The 25,089-nt window shown below is 43.0% G+C and overlaps 1 protein-coding gene across 1 annotated transcript; it reads left to right on the top strand.

Annotated features, from left to right (window-relative positions):
- The first annotated feature begins 18,272 nt into the window (after positions 1-18,272).
- MAT2A (methionine adenosyltransferase 2A) lies at positions 18,273-24,758 on the top strand. The gene is made up of 9 exons (XM_032469493.1): positions 18,273-18,491; positions 20,487-20,564; positions 20,659-20,781; positions 21,066-21,178; positions 21,266-21,409; positions 21,556-21,774; positions 21,998-22,180; positions 22,330-22,463; positions 23,138-24,758. The coding sequence occupies exons 1-9, from the start codon at positions 18,401-18,403 to the stop codon at positions 23,238-23,240; spliced, it is 1,188 nt and encodes a 395-aa protein (XP_032325384.1). The 5' UTR covers positions 18,273-18,400; the 3' UTR covers positions 23,241-24,758.
- Positions 24,759-25,089: the final 331 nt, after the last annotated feature.

Below are 25,089 nucleotides of genomic sequence, written 5' to 3'. Positions count from 1 at the left end.
AGGAAAAGAATGTATTAGTGAATCAAAGTGACCAATCAGCCTGGGCTACGGGTCACTAGGTTTGCACACAACATTGGCTTATGTCTATAACGTGTTGCTTTGAACAACAGCTTTTGCTTACGAACTGCCCCAGGGATCATTTTGCTAAGGATAAACGTGCCTTCAGAAGTGACCAATGAACTCAGCTCCTTCCTGATGGAGGGCTGGGTCAGGACACCCTGTCGAGCCAATAGGGGCCACACGTGTAAGGGTTTCCAGGAGAAAGTCACCACAGGCCTCAGAGATTCGTAAGGTTTCACTGTTATATCTTCCTTTTAAATTATTATTATAAGGGTAACATAAAGCCATTGAAAGAGGGGAGGGTGTAGCTCAAGCAGGAGAGCATATGGTTAGCATGCATGAGGTCTCGGGTTCAATCCCCAGGAACTCTTAAAATAAATAAATAAGCCTAATTACCTTCCCCCGCCAAGATAAATAAATAAATAAGTAAAACCATTGAAGAGAGTGGAGAAAAGATTTCTACTTTTGGCTTTTGGTAGATATATCCCTGAATAATCCTGCTGACTGAGGCAGCAGATGACCCGAAATAAAAGTCCATATTTGTTGAAATCCTACTACACTCAGGACACTTCAGGATTTTAAAACAATGAGTTCAAAAGCAAGCTGTAACAGGGAAATTAATGTTTTTTTTAACGTCACATTCACTTAGTTGAAGAAATATTAAAACTTTTATTATCTTGAAAAGAAATGGGTTAGTCAGAATGCTGTTTCCTGACATCTGCTGGGTTTTCACTGGGCTTTTTGGCTTTGTGAACAGAGTTTGCTCTTGCCTACATGGCTCTGAGTGGTTCTTGTGAGCTGGAGAGACTTTGCCCAAGCCACAAGGGAGATTTTCCAAGTCACCTAGGCCAGGTTGTCACCTCCTGTGCCCAGAAGTGGGGGTCACCACAGTGCCAGCTGACAGGCTTCTCTCTGGTCCTGCCTCAAAGCCCCTTTCCAACAGGGCTGCTAGACCCCGAGGATAAACAGCAGGGGCTGAGACTTGGGACCACATGGGAAGCTGGGAATCCCTTTGGAAAATCAACGTAGCATTATCTAGACAAGTTGAAAGGGAACAAACTTTCCCAGAAATAACCCCAGAGAAACTCTTGACTGTGGGTCCCAGTAGTCACATACAAAAATGTTCATAGCAGCACTGTCAGAATCTGCCAAAAAAAAAAAAAAAAAAAGCTGCAAACAATCCAAACATCCATTGAGAGGAGACTGGAGTTAAAAATGGTAGAATATTCACACAGTACAGTACCATACGGCTAAAGGCACAGATGAATGTCACAAACATCACTGAGTGGTGAGAAAAGCAAATCAAAGAATACACACTATATGATTTATTTTATATATAGTTCAAAAGCCAAAACAGCATAAATGTCCATCAACAGATGACTGGATGAAGAAGTTGTGCCTTATACACACACACACACACACACACACACACACACACACACACACACTGGAATACTACTTAGCCATAAAAAAGAAAAAATAATGCCATTTGCTGCAACATGGATGGACCTGGAGATCATCATTCTAAGTGAAGTAAGCCAGAAAGATAAAGAAAAATACCATATGATATCACTTATATGTGGAATCTAAAAAAATGACATGAATGAACTTACAAAACAGAAACAGACTCACAGACATAGAAAACAAACTTATGGTTACTGGAGGGGAAGGAGGTAAGAAGGTTTAAATTGGGAATTTGAGATTTGCAGACATTAACTACTGTATATAAAATAGATAAACAAGTTTATACTGTATAGCACAGGGAACTATATAACTTGTGGTAACCTATAATGAAAAATTATATGAAAACGGATATATGTATGCATATGTATGACTGAAACATTATGCTGTACACCAGAAATTGACATGACATTGTAAACTGACTATGCTTCAATTTAAAAAAAAAGTGTTAAAAAAAAGTTCAAAAGCCATGCAAAATCAGCATATTCTTCAGAGATGGGGTTTTTTTCGGGTGAAATTATGAAGAAAAGCAAGGGAATAAGCAAAAAAATTTAGGCAGGGGCTGGGATGGGGAGAGGTACACAAAGGGGCTTCAGTGGTGTGGGCTATAACTTTATCTTAAACTGAGTTGTAGGTGGTTAGTTGGGTGTTCACGCTTTATATTTTCTCATATGACCTATTCTTTTGTACGCATTTAATATTTAATTAAGTTTTGAAAAACAAGATAGGGGCGGAAGTCGCCTGCAAAAGACGTAATTACAAAGCCTTATCCGATAATTCCGGAACTCAAAACTCATCAGCTCTCTCTTTGTTTAACAGTCAGACAAACAAAATGAAAAGGCCAAGTACATATATGGAGCAAATGCAGATGGAGAAAAATGACCCCAGAGCTCCAAATTTCTCCGTCTGCTGGATCACATTTGCCTTTTAGCTGTTCCTCTTTTTTATATTTCATTTATTATTGTGGTCAAAAACATGTCTTGAAGCGGAGAGAGTGTAGCTCAGTGGTAGAGCACATGCTTAGTGTGCATGAGGTCCTGTGTTCAATCCCCAGTACCTACCTCCATTAAAAAAAAATTTTTTTTTAAATTTCTTGAGTCTCATTAGCTAGACACGGTGTAGGCTGTGAGGACTGGACAGTGGAGAGACATGGTTCCTGCCCTTGTGGAGAAGACAGGTAATTAAGCAATAACCGTAAATGAGGACAAGAGCTTCCCGGAAGTACAGGAGGCTGGGGAAGCACACGGCAGCTGCAGGCAACTGAGCCCAGCCCGGGAGATGTGCTTTAGAGGGTAAAGAGGGCTGACGCTACTGCGTGCTCGGCCACGTTCTAGGCACTTGACATTGTATACATCATACATGAACTCAGAGTTCTGATAGCAAAGCTAGGAAGGTAGGTGCTATCATTATCCCCATCTGTAAGATGGGGAAACTGAGGCACAGAGAGGTTAAGTGACCAGCCCGAGGTCACACAGCCACGAAGTGTGCAGAGCCAGGATTTAAGCCGCGGCACCCTGGCATGCTTAAGCACCGGGCTCTGCTGCCCCTCATGTTTCCCTGAGAAGGTGACATTCTGCCTGAGACCTGAGTGAGGAAGAGCAGTTGGGCAGGAACAGAGGCGGGGGGATGGGAGTTCCGGGCAGGGCCTGGGTGTGTATTGCTTGATGGTGATACAAGGAACTAAAATAAGTAGTTAGCCACAAAAAAGTGTGAAAGACCCTTCCAGCTGAGAACAGTCCTCTTTCATCTTTTTTTCAGATCTTGGCCTAGCAGAAGCCGTGCAGGGATGAGGTGAGGTCTGAGGGAGGCGGTTTGTGCTCCATCAGTTTCTCTGGGCGAGACATAGACCTTGGTGCCAGGGCTCCCAGGGTTTCTAAAGGCCCATGGCAACAACCGCCAGGGCTCCTGGGAACGTCTCCAAGCATCCAGGATCCTGCTGCCTTGGCAGCCTCTCTGTCCCCCTCTTGGCCTCATTTCCCAAATGGACCCAACATCAATCCAGGACAGGACCTAAGGCACGACCTAGCAAACAGCTGGCAAACTATTTTTAAAATCCAATTTAAAATTGTATATGTGTAAGCCCCAGTGTATTTCTCTGGGGGATTCTATCCTTCAAGTGGAAATTTTTTTTTAAGTCAAATAAGGTAATCTCTATTTTGATTCCCATCAAGCTCAAGCGCGGGGCCCTGCAGCCTCTGGTTAAGTGCTAATCCACTTTAAGCACAAGCAAGTCAGGGCCTGGGAGTCAGGGTGACTCCAGGACCCAGAGAGAAAGGTCAGGACTGCTGATATTTATCGTGTTAACACTGTTAGTGTGTGTTTGGCTTTGTCTGGCAGAAGAGAAGAAATACAAGACATGAATTATGGTTGTGGGCCTGGGGGAGAGTGAGGCTTCTGGGATCTGCCTGTATGTTGTCCAGCTTCCTAAATCTTCACCTCCTGCTAGTCCCCTTCCGGAAAAAAGATAAAATCGCTCAGAAGAAACAGGAGTGAGGAGAGAGTAGAGTGCTGGGGCAGGGAATGGAGCAGAGAAAGCAAGAGGGAGGGCAGAGATGGGTGGGGATGTCACACGTCACAACGCCTGCTTGTCTAACTCAGGCACTGTCTTTTAGGTGATTCTGTAACTGCCAGGCCTTGACCTCAGGCGCCAACAGTGAGATAAAGCACCTAGTCCCCGGGCCAGCTACACAGCTTATGCTGCAAGGACGACAGCATTTCACTTCTCCTGACAAATACCTTTTGCATTCGGCCACCCCGATTTATTTGTCTGGGCTTTTCTTCTTTGAGGCCTAAATTGGGTGAATGCATCTAGAAAAAGGGTTTCTGCAGCTTTTTTGGTTTGGTTTTGGTTTTTTCGGGTACTTTCTAAATCTCATTGCGCCTACCTGACTCTTTGTCTCAAACAAACTTCAGGATAACTCGGAATGACCCTTGGCTGCCAGAAGGATCAGGCCTGCTGGGGCCTCAGCTCTAGCCAGAGTTAGCAGCCATGCAGGTAAAAGGTTTGAGTCACTGGAAGGAGAGACTTCCTGGGGTGGAGGGGAGAGGGTCCTGGCCAGGACAGGTGGGCCTGGCGTGGCAGGCAGCTCCTGACAGAAACACTGAGTGATTTGCTTGCCTTGATGGGCCCCACGGAGGTGCTGCAGGAGGCTACTCTCCAGGAAGGAGGCCGTTCTAGAAAGAAGGAGGGGAGCAAGGCAGGGAGCCAAGTCAGAGGAGGGCTTTTCAAACAAACCATGAGCCTATAAATATAACTGCCCAGGGCTCATGATCACAAGTGTCTGCAGTCACGAAGTGACCACGGTCTCACCAGGCAGCTGATGCTCCTCTCATTATTTAAAAAGTCATTCTTGGGGGGAGGGTATAGCTCAAGTGGTAGAGCGCATGCTCAACATGCACGAGGTCCTGGGTTCAATCCCCAGTACCTCTAGTAAATAAATAAATAAATAAACCTAATTACCCCCCTAAAAAACCTGAAATAATAATAATAACAATAATAATAAAAAGTCATTCTTGTACTGAACTAATGGATGCCAAGCCCGCAGCACATCCCCCACAGGGCCTGGGGGGTGGTAAGTACTCTCTGAACCTGAGCCAGTATCATGACTATTACTGAGCAGAAAGCTCCCTTCTGCCCCAAATATTTAGCCACTGGCCCAGTGCTGTCTTGGAAAGCATCCTGGTCCATGTCTGATCCTCTTCGTTTGCTTTTCCGTGATAAACATCTTCATTGCCTTCCAGCAGACCTAACACTACATGGCTTCTAGACATACCACTATGGTTGCCCTCAATAGACAACTCAGCTTATCAAAGGCCCTTTAGAACATTTTAAACATGGCACCCAGGCTTGAATCGAATAGCGCAGGTATTGTCTGACCACCCAAGAATACAGTGGAAACGTACTTCTTGAGTTGTCTTACCTGATCATACACAAACCATTATGCTAAGCGTGCGTGAAATGCTGGAGATTCGAAGATTAATGAAACACAGTGCCTGCTATTTGCAATTGCCCCAAAGGGGGCTACTTATCAACATACTTGAATGGATCAATAAATCGTGGTCTATTCACACAATAGAATATCATATGGCAATGGAAATGAACTATCTATGACTATAGGCAACAATGTGCATGACTCTCACAGATACGATGATTAAAAAAAAAACAGACATAAAAGAGTGTATAAGTACATACTACTTTTTGGTCTTTTACAAAAATTTACAAAAACAGCCAAAGCAAATCCATGCTGTTGAAAGACTGGATAGTGCTGCCCCTGGGGAGGGAGATGGGGAGGGTAACAGAGCACAAGGAGTGTTCTGGGTGTTCTAACGCTTGGCTTCCTCATCTGGGTGCTGACTGCATGACTTATGTTCAGTTGTGTGAAAATCCTGTGAGCTATATACATTTAGAATATGTGCACTTTTTAAATGAAGTTTAGTTGATTTACATGTTGTGTTAGTTCTGGTGTACAGCATAGTGATTCAGTCATATATACATATATATATTTACACACATACATATATATATATACACACACACAACTTCTTTTTCATATTCTCTTTCATTATAGGTTATTATAAGATACTGGATATAGTTCCCTGTGCTATACTATAGGACCTTGTTGCTTATCTATTTTATATATAGTAGTTTGCATTGTGCATTTTTTTCTTGGATGTTATATATTTATAAGATGTTCAGGGGGGAAATATCATGCATTGGATCAAGTTAATTGGAGGAGACAGACAGTGAGATAACAAGTGCAGCAAAGTAAATGTCATGATAGAGAAATATACAACGTGTTACAGCCACACAGACAGAAGGAGCAAGGAGCCACGGCTCAGGGATGGAACAGGGTCAGGGAGGCCTCGGGAGGGATTCTGCAACTCAATAGGGGCTGAATTGAATACTAGGGAAAGAAGGTAAATCTTGTTTTAGATACACTTATAAAGAGACAGCTGAGATGTTAGAGGTACTCACCCCTGAGGGCCTCATTTGTTTCCTGAAGGAGGAAGGCAAGACAGGTCACCAAGATGAAAGTGGAAATGAGATGTGAGAAGCGAACACGGTCATAATTTAGAATAACTGGAGAACGAGAGCCAGATCCAACCAAAGATAAGTAAAACTAAATCAATGGGGGCCCCTGGGAGAGCCCAGCAGAGCTACAAGCCGTGAACTTGCAACGAGGCCATTCTCATTAGTGGGTGGCCTTTTCAGGAACATAAACAGGAAAATGCAGGGTTGGGATTTTTCTGGGCAGATGTGGCAGAAGCAAGGCAATTGGCACTGGAGAAGGAGTAGCTTAAGGAATCAGCAACACTGTCCAGCCAGGAGCAGAGAACAGTCAGTTGTCTGTGACCCCCTCCCTCCTGTTTTCCTCGCACTGCTCTGATCACTCCTCAGCCTCACTTGGGTACCTTTTCTCTGTCCGACATTTCAGGACACCTGGTCTCTAGAGTCCCACCTTGAACCTGGCCTTTGTTTCAGTCTACACAATGTCCTTATACTTAGTTTCAACTACCCCTCCCCGAGCTGATGTTCCATCTCCAGCTTGAATTATCTGAGCTCCAAACCCACGTGTCTACTCAACGAGATCAAGTTCAACACGTTCCTCAAATCAACATGTCCAAAATTAAACTCACTCCTTTCTTCCCCACCCTCTTCCCAGTCTCTAACCCTCTCCTTCCTTCTGAGTGTCTCCTTGGGCAGCAGCATCATCCACTCAGCTGTCCAAGGCGGATGCCTGGGCCCCCTCATCCTCCTTGTCCAATTAGGCTTCAAGGCTGTCAGCTTCCCTTTTTAATAGCTCTTCCCTGTGGGGCAGTCTCTCCATCCCCACCATCCCATTCTTGATTTAAGCCCCACTCTGTTGCAAAAACCTTCTGACCCTAGTCTCACATCTCTCCTCCATCCTCCAGCCTGCTGCCCTGGTGGTCTTCCTAAAACCCAAATGATCAGTCACAATGCTTTTATTAACGTAGCTAAAACAAGACTGCCCTGTGTCAGGACAAACGATAAACTCCTGTCTAAGAGATCGCTCTTCTATTTCTTTATCATTTCACATTCCTTGCCTGTTTTTAAAATACTTATTTTTTAAAAGTCTTACATTCACATGGTATTAAAAAAATCAAAAAGTATAGAAAAGCATCAAACAAATGGCAAAAGTTATCTTTTCCTTCCTCCAACTCCCAGTGCCACTCTCCAAAAGTTACCTCCACTTCTTACTACCCTTCCTGGAAAAAAAGTCTGCATATACCTGTATATCTATTTTTTTTAATTTAACACAAATGAGATCATAGTGCTATGCACACTGGTTTTTTTTGTTTGTTTGTTTGTTTGTTTTTGTTTTTGTTTTTGTTTTTAACGAGATAAATTTAGAAGATCTTTCCATGTCAGTACATATAGTTCTACCTCATGTTTTAATGATTGGAAACTTTTCCATTATGTGGATGTATTTAACTGGTTGCCTGCTGATGGATGTCTGGTGCTTTCCAGTTTTTTGTTATTGCCAACAATGTTGCAGTAAACATCCTTTACATGATTTTGGCATAATGTTGCCAGGATATCCCTAGGGCAAATTTCTAGCAGTAGAATTGCTAAGTCACTGAGAACAGGCATTCAGAATGTTGACAGACATTGCTAAATTGCCCTCCAGAAGAGACAAATTTGTTTACACTCCCAGAAACAGTGCATGAGAGTGCCTATTTCCCCATAATCTTGTGAACGCTGGACATTTCCAAACTTTTTTTGCCAACCTGACGGATGACAAATGGAATCTCATTGTTTTGCAACGCATTTCTTTAACTATTAATGAGGTTGAATACATGTCTATTACATGTCTATTAGCTATTTGTGTTTCTTATAGATTGTTCATATCCTCTGCCTGTTTGGTGGTTAGTTTATGAGTCTGGGTGTGTGAACCACTGTCTAGGCTCCCAGGGAAGTTAATAGATTGATAGAACTTTATGAATTTCACCTTTGCCCAAGTAGGAGCCTCAACCAATCAAAGAAGATTGAGTGGTCCCTGAAAGTTTAAGTAAGGGTCTACTTCTGGAGCTTTCTGTCCACTAATGCTTGGCCCAAACAGCTGACGACTTACTATGTCTTGTGCAACCATCACCCCAAAAAGAAACTCTGTTATCTATTAGCAATCACCCTCCATTTTTTTTTCTTCTCAGCCCCTGGCCACCATTAATCTACTTTTTGACTCTCAAATAGATTTGCCTATTCTAAACATTTCATACAAATAGAATCATAATATGTGGTCCTTCGTGACTGGCTTCTTTCACTTAATAAAATATTTTCAATATTTGTCCATGTTGTAGCAAGTATCAGTATTTCACTCCTTCTTATGGCCAAATAATATTTCATTGTATGGATATACCACATTTTGTTTATTATGGATAGACATTTGGTTTGTTTATACCTTTTGGCTATTACAAAAAAACTGCTATGAACATTTATGTACATGTTTTTGTGTGAACATATGTTTCAACTTTCTTGGGTATATACCTAGGAGTGGAGTTGCTGGGTCACATTGTCACTGTATGTTTAACTTTTTGTGAAACTACCAAACTGTTTTCCATAGCAGCTGCATCATTTTACATTTTCACCAGCAATATGTGAGTGTTCCAATTTTTCCACATCCTTGTCAACGCTTGTTATTATCCGTCTCTTTTATTATGGCCAAGCTAGTGGGCATAAAGTGGTATCTCACTGTTTTGATTTGCATTTCTCTAATGACTAATGAAGTTGACCAGCTTTTCATATGCTTATTGGATATTTATGATCTTCTTTGGAGAAATGCCTATTCAAATCCTTCACTCACTTAAAAATTAGATTTCTTGTCTTTTTATTGTTGAGTTGTAAGAGTTCTTTACATATCCTGGATACAAGACCCTTGTCAGATACTTGATTTGTAATTATTTTCTCCCACTCTGTGGACTGTCTTTTCACTTTGTTGATAGCCTCCTTTAATGCAGAAAAGTTTTTAATTTTGATGAAGTCTGATTTATCTATTTTTACTTTGGTTGCTTGTGTTTTTGGTGCCATAGCTAAGAAACCACTGTTTAGCCCAAGACCACAAAGATTGACTCCTATGTTTTCTTTGAGGAGTTGTGTAGTTTTAGCTCTTACATATAGACCTTTGATGTATTTTGAGTTAATTTTTGTACATGGTGTCAGATAGGAGCCCATTTTCATTCTTTTGCATGTAGCTGTCCAATTGTCCAGCACCATTTGTTGAAAGGACTATTCTTTCTCCCATTGAATAGTCTCAGCACCTTTGTTAAAAATCAGTTGACCATAGGTGTTTAGGTTTATTTCTGGCCTTTCAATCCTATTCCTCCAAAATTTCTTTAATGTGCTTTATTACCTATCTATCTATATATATCTATTTTAAATAAGCTTAAAAAGAACTGTAAAGAGGAAGGAATATCTGTATTCACTGTTTGGTTCCCAACAGGAAAACCTACATGGGGTCCACTTACCATTGGAAATTGTCTCTGGGGATTTGGTTGCTTAGAACAAGAGCAAAAGCTGAGTGTTACACAAGAGTCTTCAACACCCATCCCCCCACTTTTGCTCCCAAGTGTGTCTGAAGAACTTCAGGATGGAAGCATGGCAGGAGGCCAAGGGGAGAGGGCCAGAGCCCGGCAGCGTCATTGGTGGCAGTGGTGGGCCTGGCATGGGCAAGAGTCCAAGGAGAGGGCAGAGTCTGGATACACCAGGCCACGCCTGGAAGGCTACCCATGGGGCAGTTCTGCAAGATGGTTCTCAAAGGTCCAGCCAGAGTCCAGACACCATGAAGGTAGTCCAATCTCCATGTAAAAATCTCAGTTCTCAATCCAAAGGAATGCCTAGGGCAGTATCACTGAAATAGAGGATCTCAGAATACTGTAACTTAGGCTGGGACTGTGGGAAGTACCCAGGGTGGGGAGGGCTGTGTGTGAGTGTGTGAGAGAAAGAAGGAGGAGGGGAGAGAGAGAGAATAAGAGAGAGTCTACTTTGTAAAGTTTACATATTTAGAAATTTAAAAATTCAGTGGTCTCCCTGGGGACAAATGACTTCAAAGAATCAATTAAGGAGCAAGGGGGTGGCTGCCCTTTTCACAGAGGGCTCTGCAGTGGCGCTGGCACCACAGGCAGGTCATCTGGTTATCTGGGAGCTTCCCACGGGAGCTGTGCCACCGAAAATGCTTACTCTACCTTGGGGGGCCCACGAGCCTGAAGCCCGGTTACCTGCCACACTCCACGCTGTAGCAGTAACTCACTTTGGCTGTGGCTATTAATCTTTCTTTTTTAACTTACCGAAATAATTCTTGCAAATTTTTACACTTTCAAATAACACAAGAGTAAATACAGAAAGAGCATAAGTCTCATCCCACAGAAGTAGCTGCTGTAAAGTTTGGTGCTTAGACTCCCAGAATTTATACTATGAATCCAAAAATATTATATATAAATCTAATATGTATATATTTGTACTTACACATACAGAATCATTTTTACAGAAAGAAGATGGTACCCCATATTGTTTCAAAAATTTTTTTATACCAAAGAATATCACGGACCTACTTTCAATCTGTCCATATAATTCTACCTCCTTCTTTTTAATAGCTACATAGTATTCCATTGTGAATTAATCAAGTAATTAATCAATGATTTTTTTCAATTTCCCTGCTAGTATTCCTTTAAGCTCTTTCCATATTTTTGCTATTACAAACAATGCTGATATAAACACATACAACATATTTACATATCAAATGCTAATATTTCTTTAGAATAGATTGCTAGAGGCAGGACTGCAGGGTACTAGGGAATGTGAATTTAAATTTATGAGAAGTACTAGAAAGCATTCTTAACTTGTCGTATATGGTTGAGCTTCAGAAATTATATATAGAATTACGTGTGTGAGTGTATATGGTCCATATTTTTTGAGAGAGACCACCAGCTTTCTTCAGACCAAAAAAAAAAAAAAAGGTTATGAACCATCGAGCCACAGGGAGCTGGCATTTCCCTGCAACTCTGGACCACAGGTAGGGAATTTGCAGGTTTTGAGCAATTTTATTGATCAGGTACTTGTCCTACCATTTCCCGTCCAAGTCCAGGGCCATCTGCCAGGAGAGCAGGTCGTGGCACTCACCCGAATGTCTTACCCCTAGAGTAAAGGTGAGGCGCCGCACAGACAGATACATACAGTCACGGCCACACGCGGGGAGCACATTTGCAGTTGTTACAACTTGGCGGAGGCGATGCTACTGCACCCAGTGGGTGGAGGCCAGGGATGCTGCTCCAGGTCCTACAGTGTGCAGACTAGCTCCCTCCAACAAAGAATTGCCCAGCACAAAATGTCAGTGCTGCCAAGGTTGGAGAAATCCTGTAAAATATCTGATTAGTAGCACCGACACACTATTTTGGACAGAAGAGCGATCACATTTTTGATATTTCACATGCCACTTGGACCCAGCTCACATGAAGTTTCTGCTTTTACAATTACTTTTGCATAACTCAGAGAAATCTATTTCTAACCATTTGAGGTTGAATTCTTAGAGTATCTTTTCCTTTCAAGTGGGTCTAGGTAGGTGTTCTTCACATTTTTTTAACTCCAAAAATAACTTTTAAAAATTATAGGCTACGAGCACATTTTAAAGTAGATACCTAAATTTTTTCATCATTAAGTATGGTTGAAAGGTTGTAACTTTCATTGTATTGTAAATATTGGCATTTAAATTATAATAACCATCACTCTTAAATACATCCAATGGAATCTAAATACCATAGAGAGTTAAGACCCACAATCATTCATCCTAAAAATACATGAACAAAAAATAATAATGAATAAAAATCTTAAATACATGAACAAATTCTTCTTTAATAGTGCAAAAATTTGCATTATTCCTTTTTCTCTGTGAATGTCAATCTATTTCCCCAATAGAATTTTATACTAATGTAATATATTTTATCTTGAAAGTCTTTTATTGATCACCCTATCCCCTATTCTGTACCAAGATATGCATATAAATTCAAATATAAATTTGAAAGTGTTTATTATAACCACAAGTCTCTAAGAGCTAGCAAAATTTCCTTTGGCTTGACTTATTAATATAATAATCAGTATACAAGTGATCAAAATAACAACTATTTATAGTTTTTTATAATTATCAATCAAAAAAGGAAAAATATACAAACATACATGTGTGTATATATATTCATTTAAAATCCATTGCTAGAAAGAGACAGGGTTCATTACTGATCTCATTCTATTTTTCATTTTTATAGATAGAAGCACTCTGAGTAAACTTATTTATATAAATTAGTAAATAATTAGGAGAGGAATTTTATTAGAGTAATTGGTCGGGGAGTAATTAGGTTTGTTTATTTATTTATTTTTAGAGGAGGTGCTGGGGATTGAACCCAGGACCTTGTGTATGTCGAGCATGTGCTCTACCATTTGAGCTATACCCTCCCTTCTTTTTATTTTAAGAGCAACTTTTTGTTGTGTTTTAATTCCTTCTGCGTTAAATGCCCCCCCAAAACAGCAAACAAAAACCACATAATGATCTATCATAGGAATCAAGAAAGCTCCAATAGAGGCCAAACTAACGGGATGGAGGGGTGGGGGGGCTAGAGACAGAGCAGCCTGTTACTTAGCTACTTCCTTCTACCCTCTCCTCCTCCACGCGTCTGGTTTTCCCCAAAACTCATTACACAAATGAATTAATTCATTTCCCTATTAATCAGGTTGAGCAGCTTTTCATATGTTTCCATCTCCTCTTTGATGAATTACTCACTTACACTCTTTTTCCTAGTTTTCATGGGCTCTTGGTCATTTTCCTGTCAATTGGTACTAACCCTTTGTCCATCATATGTGTTGTAAACGTTTTCTTCTATTGTTTGTCTGAGGTTTTTATGTGTACGGTAACTTTTCATTTCTCCGTAGTTAAGCCTATCGATCTTTTCCTTTGTGGCTTCTAGATATTCTCAGACCCCACTGGTATGCATGTGAGTTTTGACAGCCATTTGGAAAGTAATCTGGCTGTTACTACTAACATGTAAATATGTACGTATCCTTTGTCTCAGCAAGCCCACTTTGAGACATCTTTTCCACAAAAATCAAAACATCACTTCATGGGGGGAGGGTAGAACTCAAGTGGTAGAGCACATGCTTAGCATGCACAAGGTCCTGGGTTCCATCCCCAGTACCTCCTCTAAAAATAAATAAATAAACCTAACTACCTCCTCCCCCCTACACACACACACACACATACAAAAAGCAAAAAAAAAAAAAAAAAAAAAACAAAACCATCACTTTACAACAGTGTGTGTACAAAGATGTTCATCAGAGTCCCGTGGAAGGCAAAAATGAGAAACAACTTGAATGTCAACCAGCAAGGCAACAGCTGAATAAATTGCATGGTGGAGCCACACTATAGTATACTTTAACTGTTATGAAAAAGAATGATTTTGCAGAACAATGTGAAAATTCTTAATGCCACTGACCTGTATACTTTAAAATGGTTAACATGGTAAATATTATGGGTTTTTTTTTACTACAATCTTTTAAAAAGAGAAAAAAAATAGAATGATTTCTATCTCTACATAGTGTTCTGGAGAAACGGCCGTGAAAATTGTTAAGAGGAAAATCCACGTTTCAGGTAAAGTGTGGGTCTGTGTGTGTCTGTGTGTGCGTGTGTTCATAGAGAAAGGTATGGAAAGATACAAACCAAATTTTATTGTTAATTACCTTGGGGAGGGTGAAGCATCTATCCTTTGACTTGTAACGAGAAGCATGATTTTAGAACCCAGAGCCAGGCTCAAGTCCCGGTTCCACTCCTGTTTTGATGTGTGACTTGGACGCGTTACACGTTAGTTCCTTCATGTGCAGAACAGGAAGAGAAACAGTATCCGCCTTACGAAAACCGTTGTGAGGCACGGACATTAGAACAGTGCCCGTCACAGTAAATTACAGACGTTGTCATCGTTACATTATTATCTCCTTCAGCGTCGTCTTCATTGTACCCCATGCACTCTTCCAGCCCTATCTACTGGGATCGTTGAGGATTTGATTATCTGGAGAGAAAAACAGACAAAAATTACAAGAAGCCAAAAACTGAGAGGATTCACACAGTACTTGTTTCAGATCCCACCAGAGCTAGCTTGTTTCTGAGGCCCTGTCTGAGCTTTGGCCCCAAAGAACTGGCACGATTTTGGAAACACTTGACCTAGACTTCTTTCTTCTTGGCCCGTCATCACATAGAAGGTAGTCTCGAAAGCCTAGGAGCTCTCGTCTCAGCATCTCCACGCCTTCCCTATTGCTTTTCCGAGTGTCATCTCCCTCTGCTCTCCTGCCAAATCAACAGCTTCTTGTACTACAAATGCCTTCTCTCACTAGAACTCTGTCTTGACTGGCAGACTGGTAAGACCTGGAGTCGTCACACTCGCTGTCTGAGTTGCAAACACCTGTTTATCGAATCCTAACCCTGCCTCTTTCATGGAACTATGATTCATGGCCACATTCTTTGGGTTGAGATCTGCAGCCTTTAGGCAGCGATTAGATTTTTTTCTATGTGCTATGCAACGTTTCACATTCCACACATCTCATTCATGTTATATATGAAATAAATCAAAAACTCCTCCTAGTGTATTTTAACCTTAGGGCACTAATGTGTGGAATCAGAAATCTCATTCCTTTCAGAACAGGATGGCAATGAGCTTCCTCGCGAGTAAAGAGCTCTCTATGTTATTAATTATAATGCTTGAGACTAAAACAAGGCAGTAGCTCTTTTCATTGATTTTACATGGTCCCCAGGGGTCCCTCATTTCCCCACTTCTTTGTGCCATCCGTTGTATTTATCTCCTCTTTCCTTTTTTCTCCTTCCCTTTCTCCCACTCTTCTCTCTCCCTCTCCTCAATCTTAAGTAACTTCTATGTGTCAAGCTCTCAGCAACAAAGCTTGAGCAAAAAAGATCACCTTCTTATTGTCATGGAGCTTACAGATCTCACTGGGAGTTGAGACATGCATCATATAATCACCAGATCTGTATGTAATTTCAAACAGCACTGAGTGCCATGTAGGAAAACACAGGACCCTGTGAGAAATCTGTGTAGGTGAAGATTTCATCCGGAAGGAGGCAGCTGAAGGCTTCATCCAGGAAGTGGCAGCTGAGCTGGAGCAGGAAGGATGAGGAGGAATTAGCCAGGCATTTCCCCTCATTTAGAGCTCCCGGTGGGCAGAGACCAGGACTGTCATAGCACCAATCCTGGGTCTGCTTGACAGAAATGGGAGGAAGGGACAATGTGAAAAATGTAAGTCAATGAAAATGAGCTCTGCTTTGTTTTGAGAGTAATCAATCAATCTGTTTAACTGTTAAAAGAAAACCAAAGTAGAAGACAGAAAGAAGAATGTGGCACAAGATGAGGCTGAAGAAGTAGCAGCCAAATCACACTGAGGCCTTTAAGGGTTCCTAGGGATTTGGGTCTTGGTCCTTACAGGATTGGCCGCCACTGAAGGGTTATTAATTTTTTTTTACAGCTAACTATTATGTGCTATATACTGTGCTAAAGACTTTACTTGCATCATTTTGTTGCATCCTTGATGCAATTCTGTAATCGTACCATTATTATCCCAATTTTACAGCCTGAGAACCCTGAGGTGTAGAGGGTAAGCTGTTTGCGCAACACGATTCGTGGCAGAGGCTTGACTCCAAAACCTCTACTCTTAACCATTAAATTACACGCTAAGAACAAAAACGAGTAGGTAAGCAAGCCGGGACAGCTGATTCTAATCTCCTTGGCAGGAACAGCCCCTCTGTGGAGCTGGTAGCATAGGGGTACAGGGTTTAATGACCTAATCATTGAATTTAATCCCCTTGTTCTGACTCCATATTAATCAAATAACTTTCTAATTATAGTCTGGCTTCCTGTATAGATTTTTCTGCTGGAAGATAAAGCACTGACCAGCCTACACATGCAATTTGTTCCAGTTGGGAATTTTATTACTCATTGTAAGTTAACAAATTGGCATTCTGCTTTTTTTAAAAAAAAGGTGAAATACTCTGAAACAGACAAACGAGGAATTATGAAAGTCTTACAGTTATTTTTTTTCCATGAAGTTAGTTTGAAAAATAGAAACAAATAAAAATAACATATATACTGTCTCTTTTGTAATTTAGCCTTTTCTTGCTCCCTGCTTTGAGGGACTATGGATGTGGCCATGAAGTCCAGAGATAAGCCCTTTCTTTACGTTCTTTGTTTAAACCCCCTAGAACAGCCCAAATGCTTCTATTGTTTGCCCATCAGAAACCCACCTCGCCTCCCGCCTGCCGCGGAGAGGACGGTTCTTCTGAATTTACCTAATTCTCTGAGCAGTTAGCCTCTGGAAGCGGCTGCCAAGGGGGTCTCATTCATTATCCCGGGATAATGAGCATCCTATCCTAGGAGCAGGCCGTTTCCTAATAACATCATTAAACCCGGTTTTCCTGAGCTTGGGGCCACCGCGGCTGTAACCCCCCGCCCCTCTCCGCGCCCTCCAACCAGCCCTGCACCAAGCTCGCTGCCCCAGTGCGGGAGGAAGGGTCAACCGCCCACCTGCCACTTGTGGGCTCCTTCCAAACCCGGACTCCATAAAATCGGTTCCCGACTCACTAAATCCTCGTTGGCCCAAGTTTGGTTTTGTTCTTTTCCCTTCTTTCCCTATAATTCCTTTAATGGGCAAAACTGGCACAGACGCAGGTGGACATTTTAAAGTGAAAGCTTCAGGAAACGGAGCATTGCACCTTGTCAAGAGATCTGCTGAATCACATGGGCGACACAGGCACCCCCCCACACACACTCCAAAATATTCAACAGTCTTTTGAACAGAAGATTGAAATGACACTCTAAACGTCGACTTTTTTTCCCCTCTAAGATAGGAAAGTCAGCAAATGCAAAGTCAGCCTTGTGAGCAGCCTCCTTTTTCGGGCAGAGAAAAGGCTGGAGTTGGAGGGGCCGAGTGCGGCCTCCACCGTAGGGTCAGCAAAGGGTAAGGGCCTCTCTCGGAAACTTTAGCGCTGGGGGAGAGAAGAGGACGGCAATCGTTGAAATCGATGACAGAACGCTCCTTATTCTGCTTCTCGGCCATTTTCCCCACAGAACCATTAACCAAGAAATTGCTAGGAACTAGACGGCCCCCCGCAGGATCGCCCGCCGCCAGCAGCGCGCAGGGCGGGGATGCACAAGGCCGTGCGAAGGAACGTCCGCTGACCAGCCAAGATGGCCACTTTCACGTGGCTATGGGCCACTGGCTCCCTGTCACTCGAGCACCCAAAGGCGGGGCGGCAGGAAAGACCCTCGGGATGAGCCGGAGGACAAAACCCCCGCCGATTCCCGCCGCCGCCGCTGGGGGACGCGACCTCGCGGCCAGAGAACCCGGCCAACGGTCGGAGGGGAGGTACCATGTCACAGCACAGGGGAGCAGTCCCACCAAGTCCTTGTCGCTTTTCCTCCCTCATCGAACACGGAAGCGTAGAACGACTCTATATATTCGCATTTCCCCTTACGCCTTGTTAGAAGTGCTTAATATGGCGAAATAGTCACAGAAGGGGCGCGTCACCTCCGCTCCCCACCTGCCTGGCAGAGTGGTTCGGCCCGAGCTCCCCTCGGCGCACCGCCCCTTCCCCACCCCCCGCCCCGGCGCGAGTGGCGCATTGGCGCGCGGCGCCGAGGGGCGGGGCCCGGGCCGGGCGCGCGCGGGCGCCGTATATAAATACTGGGCCGCGCCACCCGCCGCCTCGTTCGCTGCGCGCCGCCCGCCCGAGCTGAGTAGAACGTCGCGTTCTGCTCGCGCACTTCGCAGTCGTCTTGCCGCTCCCTTTTCTCCTCAGCGCTACTCTCACTCACCGCCACCGCCATGAACGGGCAGCTCAACGGCTTCCACGACGCGTTCATTGAGGAGGGCACGTTCCTCTTCACCTCCGAGTCTGTGGGGGAAGGCCACCCAGGTGAGGTGACGGGGCATGGAGCGAAGCGAGGGGCGGGGCGCCGGGCCTGGCCAGCCGGAGCCGCCGGCCGCGGTGCGCACGCCGGTGACCCTCCCCCGGCGGGCGGTGGGGAGAGCGCGGCCGCGCGCCCTCCTCGTGGCGCCGCCGGTGCCGAGCGCGTGGCCGCCGCTCCCCTCACTCCTCCCCTCCCATCCGGCCGCGCGCCCCGGCATGCGGAAGATTCCAGAAAACGAGAAGGGCGGGGGCCGCGGCCGCTCGTGCTCTACCCGGGGAGGGCACGGTTTCCGCCTCCCCGCCCTGCGGGCCGAGCCGCCTCGAGTGGGCGGCCGGCCCCGCGTGCTCGCGGCCGGCCCGCGGGAGCGCGCGCCCCGCATTGCAGCCGCAACCACGTGTTTGCCGCATGTGTCCTCGGCGAGGGAGCCGGCGGGTGACCCGGGTTTGCGGAGCGGGGCCCGGGGCCCGGGCCTCGGAGGGGGTCCCCTCTTCCCGTTAATTCCCTCCCTCTGGTCCACGCTCCACTGAAGACTATGACGTGCCCTTAGGCGGTTATGGCCTTGCGTCAAGGTGACAGCCTCCAACTAAATATAGCGCGCGTCGGAGGAGGCCTGCCTTATTTGGACCGCGCGTGAGGAGGACAGGAAGCGTGAATTAAGTGTAAGCTGCCATTGCGTTGGGTCTCCTTTTAAAGTCTGCGGGGCTGACCCTCAGGCAAGGTTTTACTTCACTTGTCCTCCGGGCTTTGTCCACTCGTCCGCCATGATGGAGATCAGTTTACACGCGCACGAGTGAAGCTGTTGGAAGGAGCTTTCGATCTCAGCCTGGAAAACTCACCTAGTAAAAGATCGTTATTTTACTGGAGTGTTCCAGCCCTTTCTTAGGATGACCACGATGACAGATACCTAGTCTGATGGGTTAAGGATCCATTTCTCTAGTAAGTCTTCTGTGCCTATGATGAAATCCCACGAGCAACCTCGTGGTATGGGGAGGACAAACCCCAAGATCTGCTGAGTGAAGGTCAAGTGTGGTGTGGTGACTTTTCCCCTAAGTACTGAGACGTTATCATACGTATTAGACCCGCCTTCTATTAATTTCATTTAAGTCCCAGCGTTTGCGTTAGATTAAGTCTTTGGCCTCTGACTTGACTGTAGCACACATTTCACTTTAATTTTTTTGGATGGTTATAGAAAATTTAGGAAAGTGATGTTTGGGAGTTTATTACTGTTCCCGCTCCTAATTTTTAATAGAAGGCAGTGCAGTGGGGGGAAGAACATCAAGGATTCAGCCTGCGTTTGGGGATTTCCCACACTGTTCCGTTCTTGTTTCCTTGTCTCCTCTTAAGATGAAATGATTTGTTCACAAAGTGTCCTTGCTTTCATCTAACTCTTTAGGAGGCACTTCTGTAAATGACAGTATTTCTTATTGCCCTAATTGGTGCTTCTTAGGGTCAGAGAGAAATTGATAAGATAAACAATTCACCTCTCTGGCTGGTTAGATTTATAATACAAACTAAACTTTAGGGATAAAATGTAATTACAATTGTTCTTGAAAAATAATACTCCTTGCTTTGTTTTTGGATGGAAGATAAACATACCTTAAAGGTGGAACTGAAGTCCTTGTAAGGTGCAAAGTGCATTATGTTGCAAAGGGTTTAAATGTATTAAACATGCTGAGTGTTTTGCTGGCTTTTCTGGATTGGTGATCTTGTGCAGCTATACTAAGACTCAGGTGTAGGTAACATGTAGCACTGTGTCCATCATTTGTTCTTCAAGCAAGTGGTTTCTGTAAAAGCAGTGCTTTCCGTAGACAGCAGGTAGAAGAATGCCACTGAAAATGAACACTTGAACGGGTTAAATTGGTAAACTTTATGTTCTGTAAGTTTTGCCGCAATTTTTAAAAGAAAGCTCTCACAAACATCTTTACAGCTGTAGTTAAAAGGAAGGAGTATGACACACTAACAGTTAGTTAAAGAAATTGAGTAAGGAATTTTTTTTCCAGATAAGATTTGTGACCAGATCAGTGATGCTGTCCTTGATGCCCACCTTCAGCAGGACCCTGACGCCAAAGTGGCTTGTGGTAGGTTCAGAACACTGCTTTCTCAGCTGATGAAAAAGTAATGTGAAAATGACTTTGTAAAAGTGATGTTTGAGTGTGAACCTCTCTTTTATAGAAACTGTTGCTAAAACTGGAATGATCCTTCTTGCTGGAGAAATCACATCCAGAGCTGCTGTTGACTACCAGAAAGTGGTTCGTGAAACCATTAAACACATTGGATATGATGATTCTTCCAAAGGTGTGTTTTAATGAGTTGGCTTTTCTAATCTCATTTTTTCAGACCTTTTCTTCAGTCTTCTCTAGCTCTATTTTCTAGAATGTTCCCAGGAATCTTTAATGCCACTTGTATACTTTTACTGTCTTTTTGTCCCAGTGCTGTTCTGGTGTCCAAAAGTGCTAAGTTTTAGGTATCTGATTTCTTCAGCAGTATTTACAATTGTAGATAATTGTTGTAAATACTAAGTATTGCTATAGCCTCCTTCTTTTTTTTTTTTTTTAAACAAATCATTGCTTTGTTTATAGGGTTTGACTACAAGACTTGTAATGTGCTAGTAGCTTTGGAGCAGCAGTCACCAGATATTGCTCAAGGTGTTCATCTTGACCGGAATGAGGAAGACATTGGTGCAGGAGACCAGGTATCTTGGTAGACATTTCTTTGCATTACTTCTAACATTAAATTCTGAAGCATGGATTTATCACATTGGTGACTTTTCTTTTTCTAGGGTTTGATGTTTGGGTATGCCACTGATGAAACTGAGGAATGTATGCCTTTAACCATTGTCTTAGCACACAAGCTCAATGCGAAATTGGCTGAGCTACGCCGAAATGGCACTTTGCCTTGGTTACGCCCTGATTCTAAAACTCAAGTGAGTGGAAATCATCATAAAATTAGATTACACACGTTGAGTTGGCACAGAACATCAGTAAAGTTGTTTGATTAAAGTTAAAGAATAGCATTTGTCTTGTTTGGTAGACTGATGGTCTTGATGGTCTGATCTGCTTTGCTTTCAAGGTGACTGTGCAGTATATGCAGGATCGAGGTGCTGTGCTTCCCATCAGAGTCCACACAATTGTTATATCTGTTCAGCATGATGAAGAAGTTTGTCTTGATGAGATGAGGGATGCCCTAAAGGAGAAAGTCATCAAAGCTGTGGTACCTGCAAAATATCTTGATGAGGATACAATCTATCATCTACAGCCAAGTGGCAGATTTGTTATTGGTGGGCCTCAGGTAAGGCCTTACAGTGTTGATTCAGCTTGCTTTTTTTGATCTTCTGTCATGGTTACTTGCAAAAATTTGGCTACTTTCACCTTTTTTCTAGGTTGTTTTTGAAGTCTACATGTGAATCTTCTGAGGAAATTTCCTGAGTGATACTGAATAAGCATTTAACAAGCCTGATCTAGAACCACTGGAAAGGGTTAGGCGTAAAGTGACTTAAATCCTGTAATTTCAGGGTGATGCTGGTTTGACTGGCCGGAAAATCATTGTGGACACTTACGGCGGTTGGGGAGCTCATGGAGGAGGTGCCTTTTCAGGAAAGGATTATACCAAGGTGGACCGTTCAGCTGCTTATGCCGCTCGTTGGGTGGCAAAATCCCTTGTTAAAGGAGGTCTGTGCAGAAGGGTTCTTGTTCAGGTATATACTCTTTTATACAACTGGGATGATTAAAAGGCATATAAGGGGGGCATTTGGTAAATTATCTGTGGTCTTTTTTTATACCAGTGTATTACACTTGTACGTGGGTTTTTTGATCACTGACTTTTATGACATTTAAATTCTTTTAGGTCTCTTATGCTATTGGAGTATCTCATCCATTGTCTATCTCCATTTTCCATTATGGCACCTCTCAGAAGAGTGAGAGAGAGCTATTAGAGATTGTGAAGAAGAACTTTGACCTCCGCCCTGGGGTCATTGTCAGGTAAAGATGGTAAAGCCTATTGCTAGTGAAAAAATATTGAGGGTGTGGGTGTGTATGTCTGTGTATTTCGATGTGTCCAAATCTGAGGGTCAAGGTGTGAAAGAAGACTCAAGTGGGGAAATACTTTAATTCCTAGAACGTGTTGATGTCATCTTTTCAATTGCCTTCATTAAAGGCTTAAATTACTAGGAAAAATCTAAAATTACAGTGCTCCACAACTTAGACTGACTACCCTAGAAAGTCCTCCACATTTGATACGAGGCTTTGTTCGTGTTACCTAAGGAATGTTTACTTAACAGAAATTAGTACAAATAAATGGAATGTTCATGGCTGTTATAAAGAAAATAACCATAGTAGGGTGTGGGCATGGGACCTCGGTAAGTATTCCATGATCTTAGATGAGCTTTTGACACTTGGAATTTCTCAGAATAATGACAAGTTTTCATATTTGTTGAGCCAGGGACGGAAAAACAAGAACTATAGTTACTAATAAGGACTGTGCAAGGAGTTTGGACACCAGGGAAGTAACAAACACTTTTGCCACAAACTTCTTTCCTAGCACACCCCAGAGAACTGAACTCATTTGCCAGGAGTCTTGAAAATGAGTCTTGCTGATTGTTTTGCTTTATTTTAATTGAATGCTACATATTAAGTTACGGACTTGTATATTCCAGGGATCTGGATCTGAAGAAGCCAATTTATCAGAGGACTGCAGCCTATGGCCACTTTGGTAGGGACAGCTTCCCATGGGAAGTGCCCAAAAAGCTTAAATATTGAAAGTGTTAGCCTTTTTTCCCCAGACTTGTTGGCGTAGGCTACAGAGAAGCCTTCAAGCTCTGAGGGAAAGGGCCCTTCTTCCTAAATTTTCCTGTCCTCTTTCAGCTCCTGATCAGTTGCAGTCACTCTAGTCAATGACATGAATTTTAGCTTGTGTGGGGGACTGTAAGTTGGGCTTGCTATTCTGTCCCTAGGTGTTTTGTTCACCATTATAATGAATTTAGTGAGCATAGGTGATCCATGTAACTGCCTAGAAACAAACCAACAACACTGTAGTAAATAATGCTTTGAAATTGAACCTTTGTGCCCTATCAACCCAACCTTCTAAAATCCTAATTGCATTGAGTTTCCCACCAAATGCTGAAAATGTCCTTGTAATGTGCACGTAAAGTACTTGTAGTTCCATTATAGCCTCTTGTCTGGCAATGCCACAGCCCTGTCAGCATGAATTTGTAATGTCTTGAGCTCTATTATGAATGTGAAGCCTTCCCTTATCCTCCCTATAACTTGATCCATTTCTAATTATGTAGCTCTTTGTCAGGGAGCGTTCCCTATCCAATCACTCTTGCATGTAACGCAAGTTCCAATTGGAGCTCTAGCCTGACATCAGAAAAAAAAAAAGGCAGTTACCATTAAACCATCTCCCTGGTGCTTATGCTCTTAATTGCCATCTTTAAACAGCACCAAATCAAAATCTCTCCACTTTTCAGCTGTCTTTTGGAGGACGTACGTAATAAGGTTTTTATTTAGTAAACCAATCCTATGCATGGTTTCAGCACTAGCCAAACCACCAACTCCTAGCTCTAGAAAAACAGGCACTTGGCACCCTTGTGATGTGATACAGAGAAGTCACAGGGCAGTACCTGAGGGTCTGTAGGTTGCACACTTTGGTACCAGATAACTTTTTTTTTTCTTTATAAGAAAGACTGAGTACTCCACACTGCACAATAACTCCTCCCAAGGTTTTAACTTTGTTTTGTTTTCAAAACCAGGTCCAATGAGCTTTCTGAACAGCTGGTGTAGCTACAGAGAAACCAGCTTCCTTCAGAGAGCAGTGCTTTTGGCGGGGAGGAGGAAATCCCTTCATACTTGAACATTTTCTAATCGCTTATTTATTGTATTCTGGGGTATGGCGTAAGTACAGAGAAGCCATCACCTCAGATGGCAGCTTTTAAAAGATTTTTTTTTTTTTCTTCAACACCATGATTCCTTTAACATGTTTCCAGCATTCCCAGGTAGGCCAAGGTGTCCTACAGAAAAACCTTGGGTTAGACCTACAGGGGGTCTGGCTGGTGTTAACAGAAGGGAGGGCAGAGCTGGTGCGGCTGGCCATGGAGAAAGCTGACTTGGCTGGTGTGGTACAGAGAAGCCAGCTTGTTTACATGCTTATTCCATGACTGCTTGCCCTAAGCAGAAAGTGCCTTTCAGGATCTATTTTTGGAGGTTTATTACGTATGTCTGGTTCTCAATTCCAACAGTTTAATGAAGATCTAAATAAAATGCTAGGTTCTACCTTAACCTGTGTCCATTATTATTTTCAAATGTTTTGGTTTGAATGAATCAAACACACTTTTTAACCCTGAGTAACTGTAATCCCATCTGTGGTTCAAAGAAATGGCTTCAACCCCTGACTGCAGGCATTCAGAAGGTTTGTAAATCACATCCCTAACACTGGGAAGAAAGTTCAAGACTGGATCTCAGCCTTTTTTGGCCAATGCAGTGGACAAAATTCATGTCTCATTGCAGTAGCCACTTCTATGCTGTCAGCAATGTCTTAAATTATCTAAAATTAAGGGCATAAAAACCACTAATGTGAGTTGTGTGATAATGTTCATTCTTGAAAGTTTAC

Source organism: Camelus ferus, chromosome 28 (genome assembly GCF_009834535.1).
Source record: "Camelus ferus isolate YT-003-E chromosome 28, BCGSAC_Cfer_1.0, whole genome shotgun sequence".
Lineage (NCBI taxonomy): Eukaryota > Metazoa > Chordata > Mammalia > Artiodactyla > Camelidae > Camelus > Camelus ferus.
This window is presented reverse-complemented; position numbering and strand designations above follow the sequence as displayed.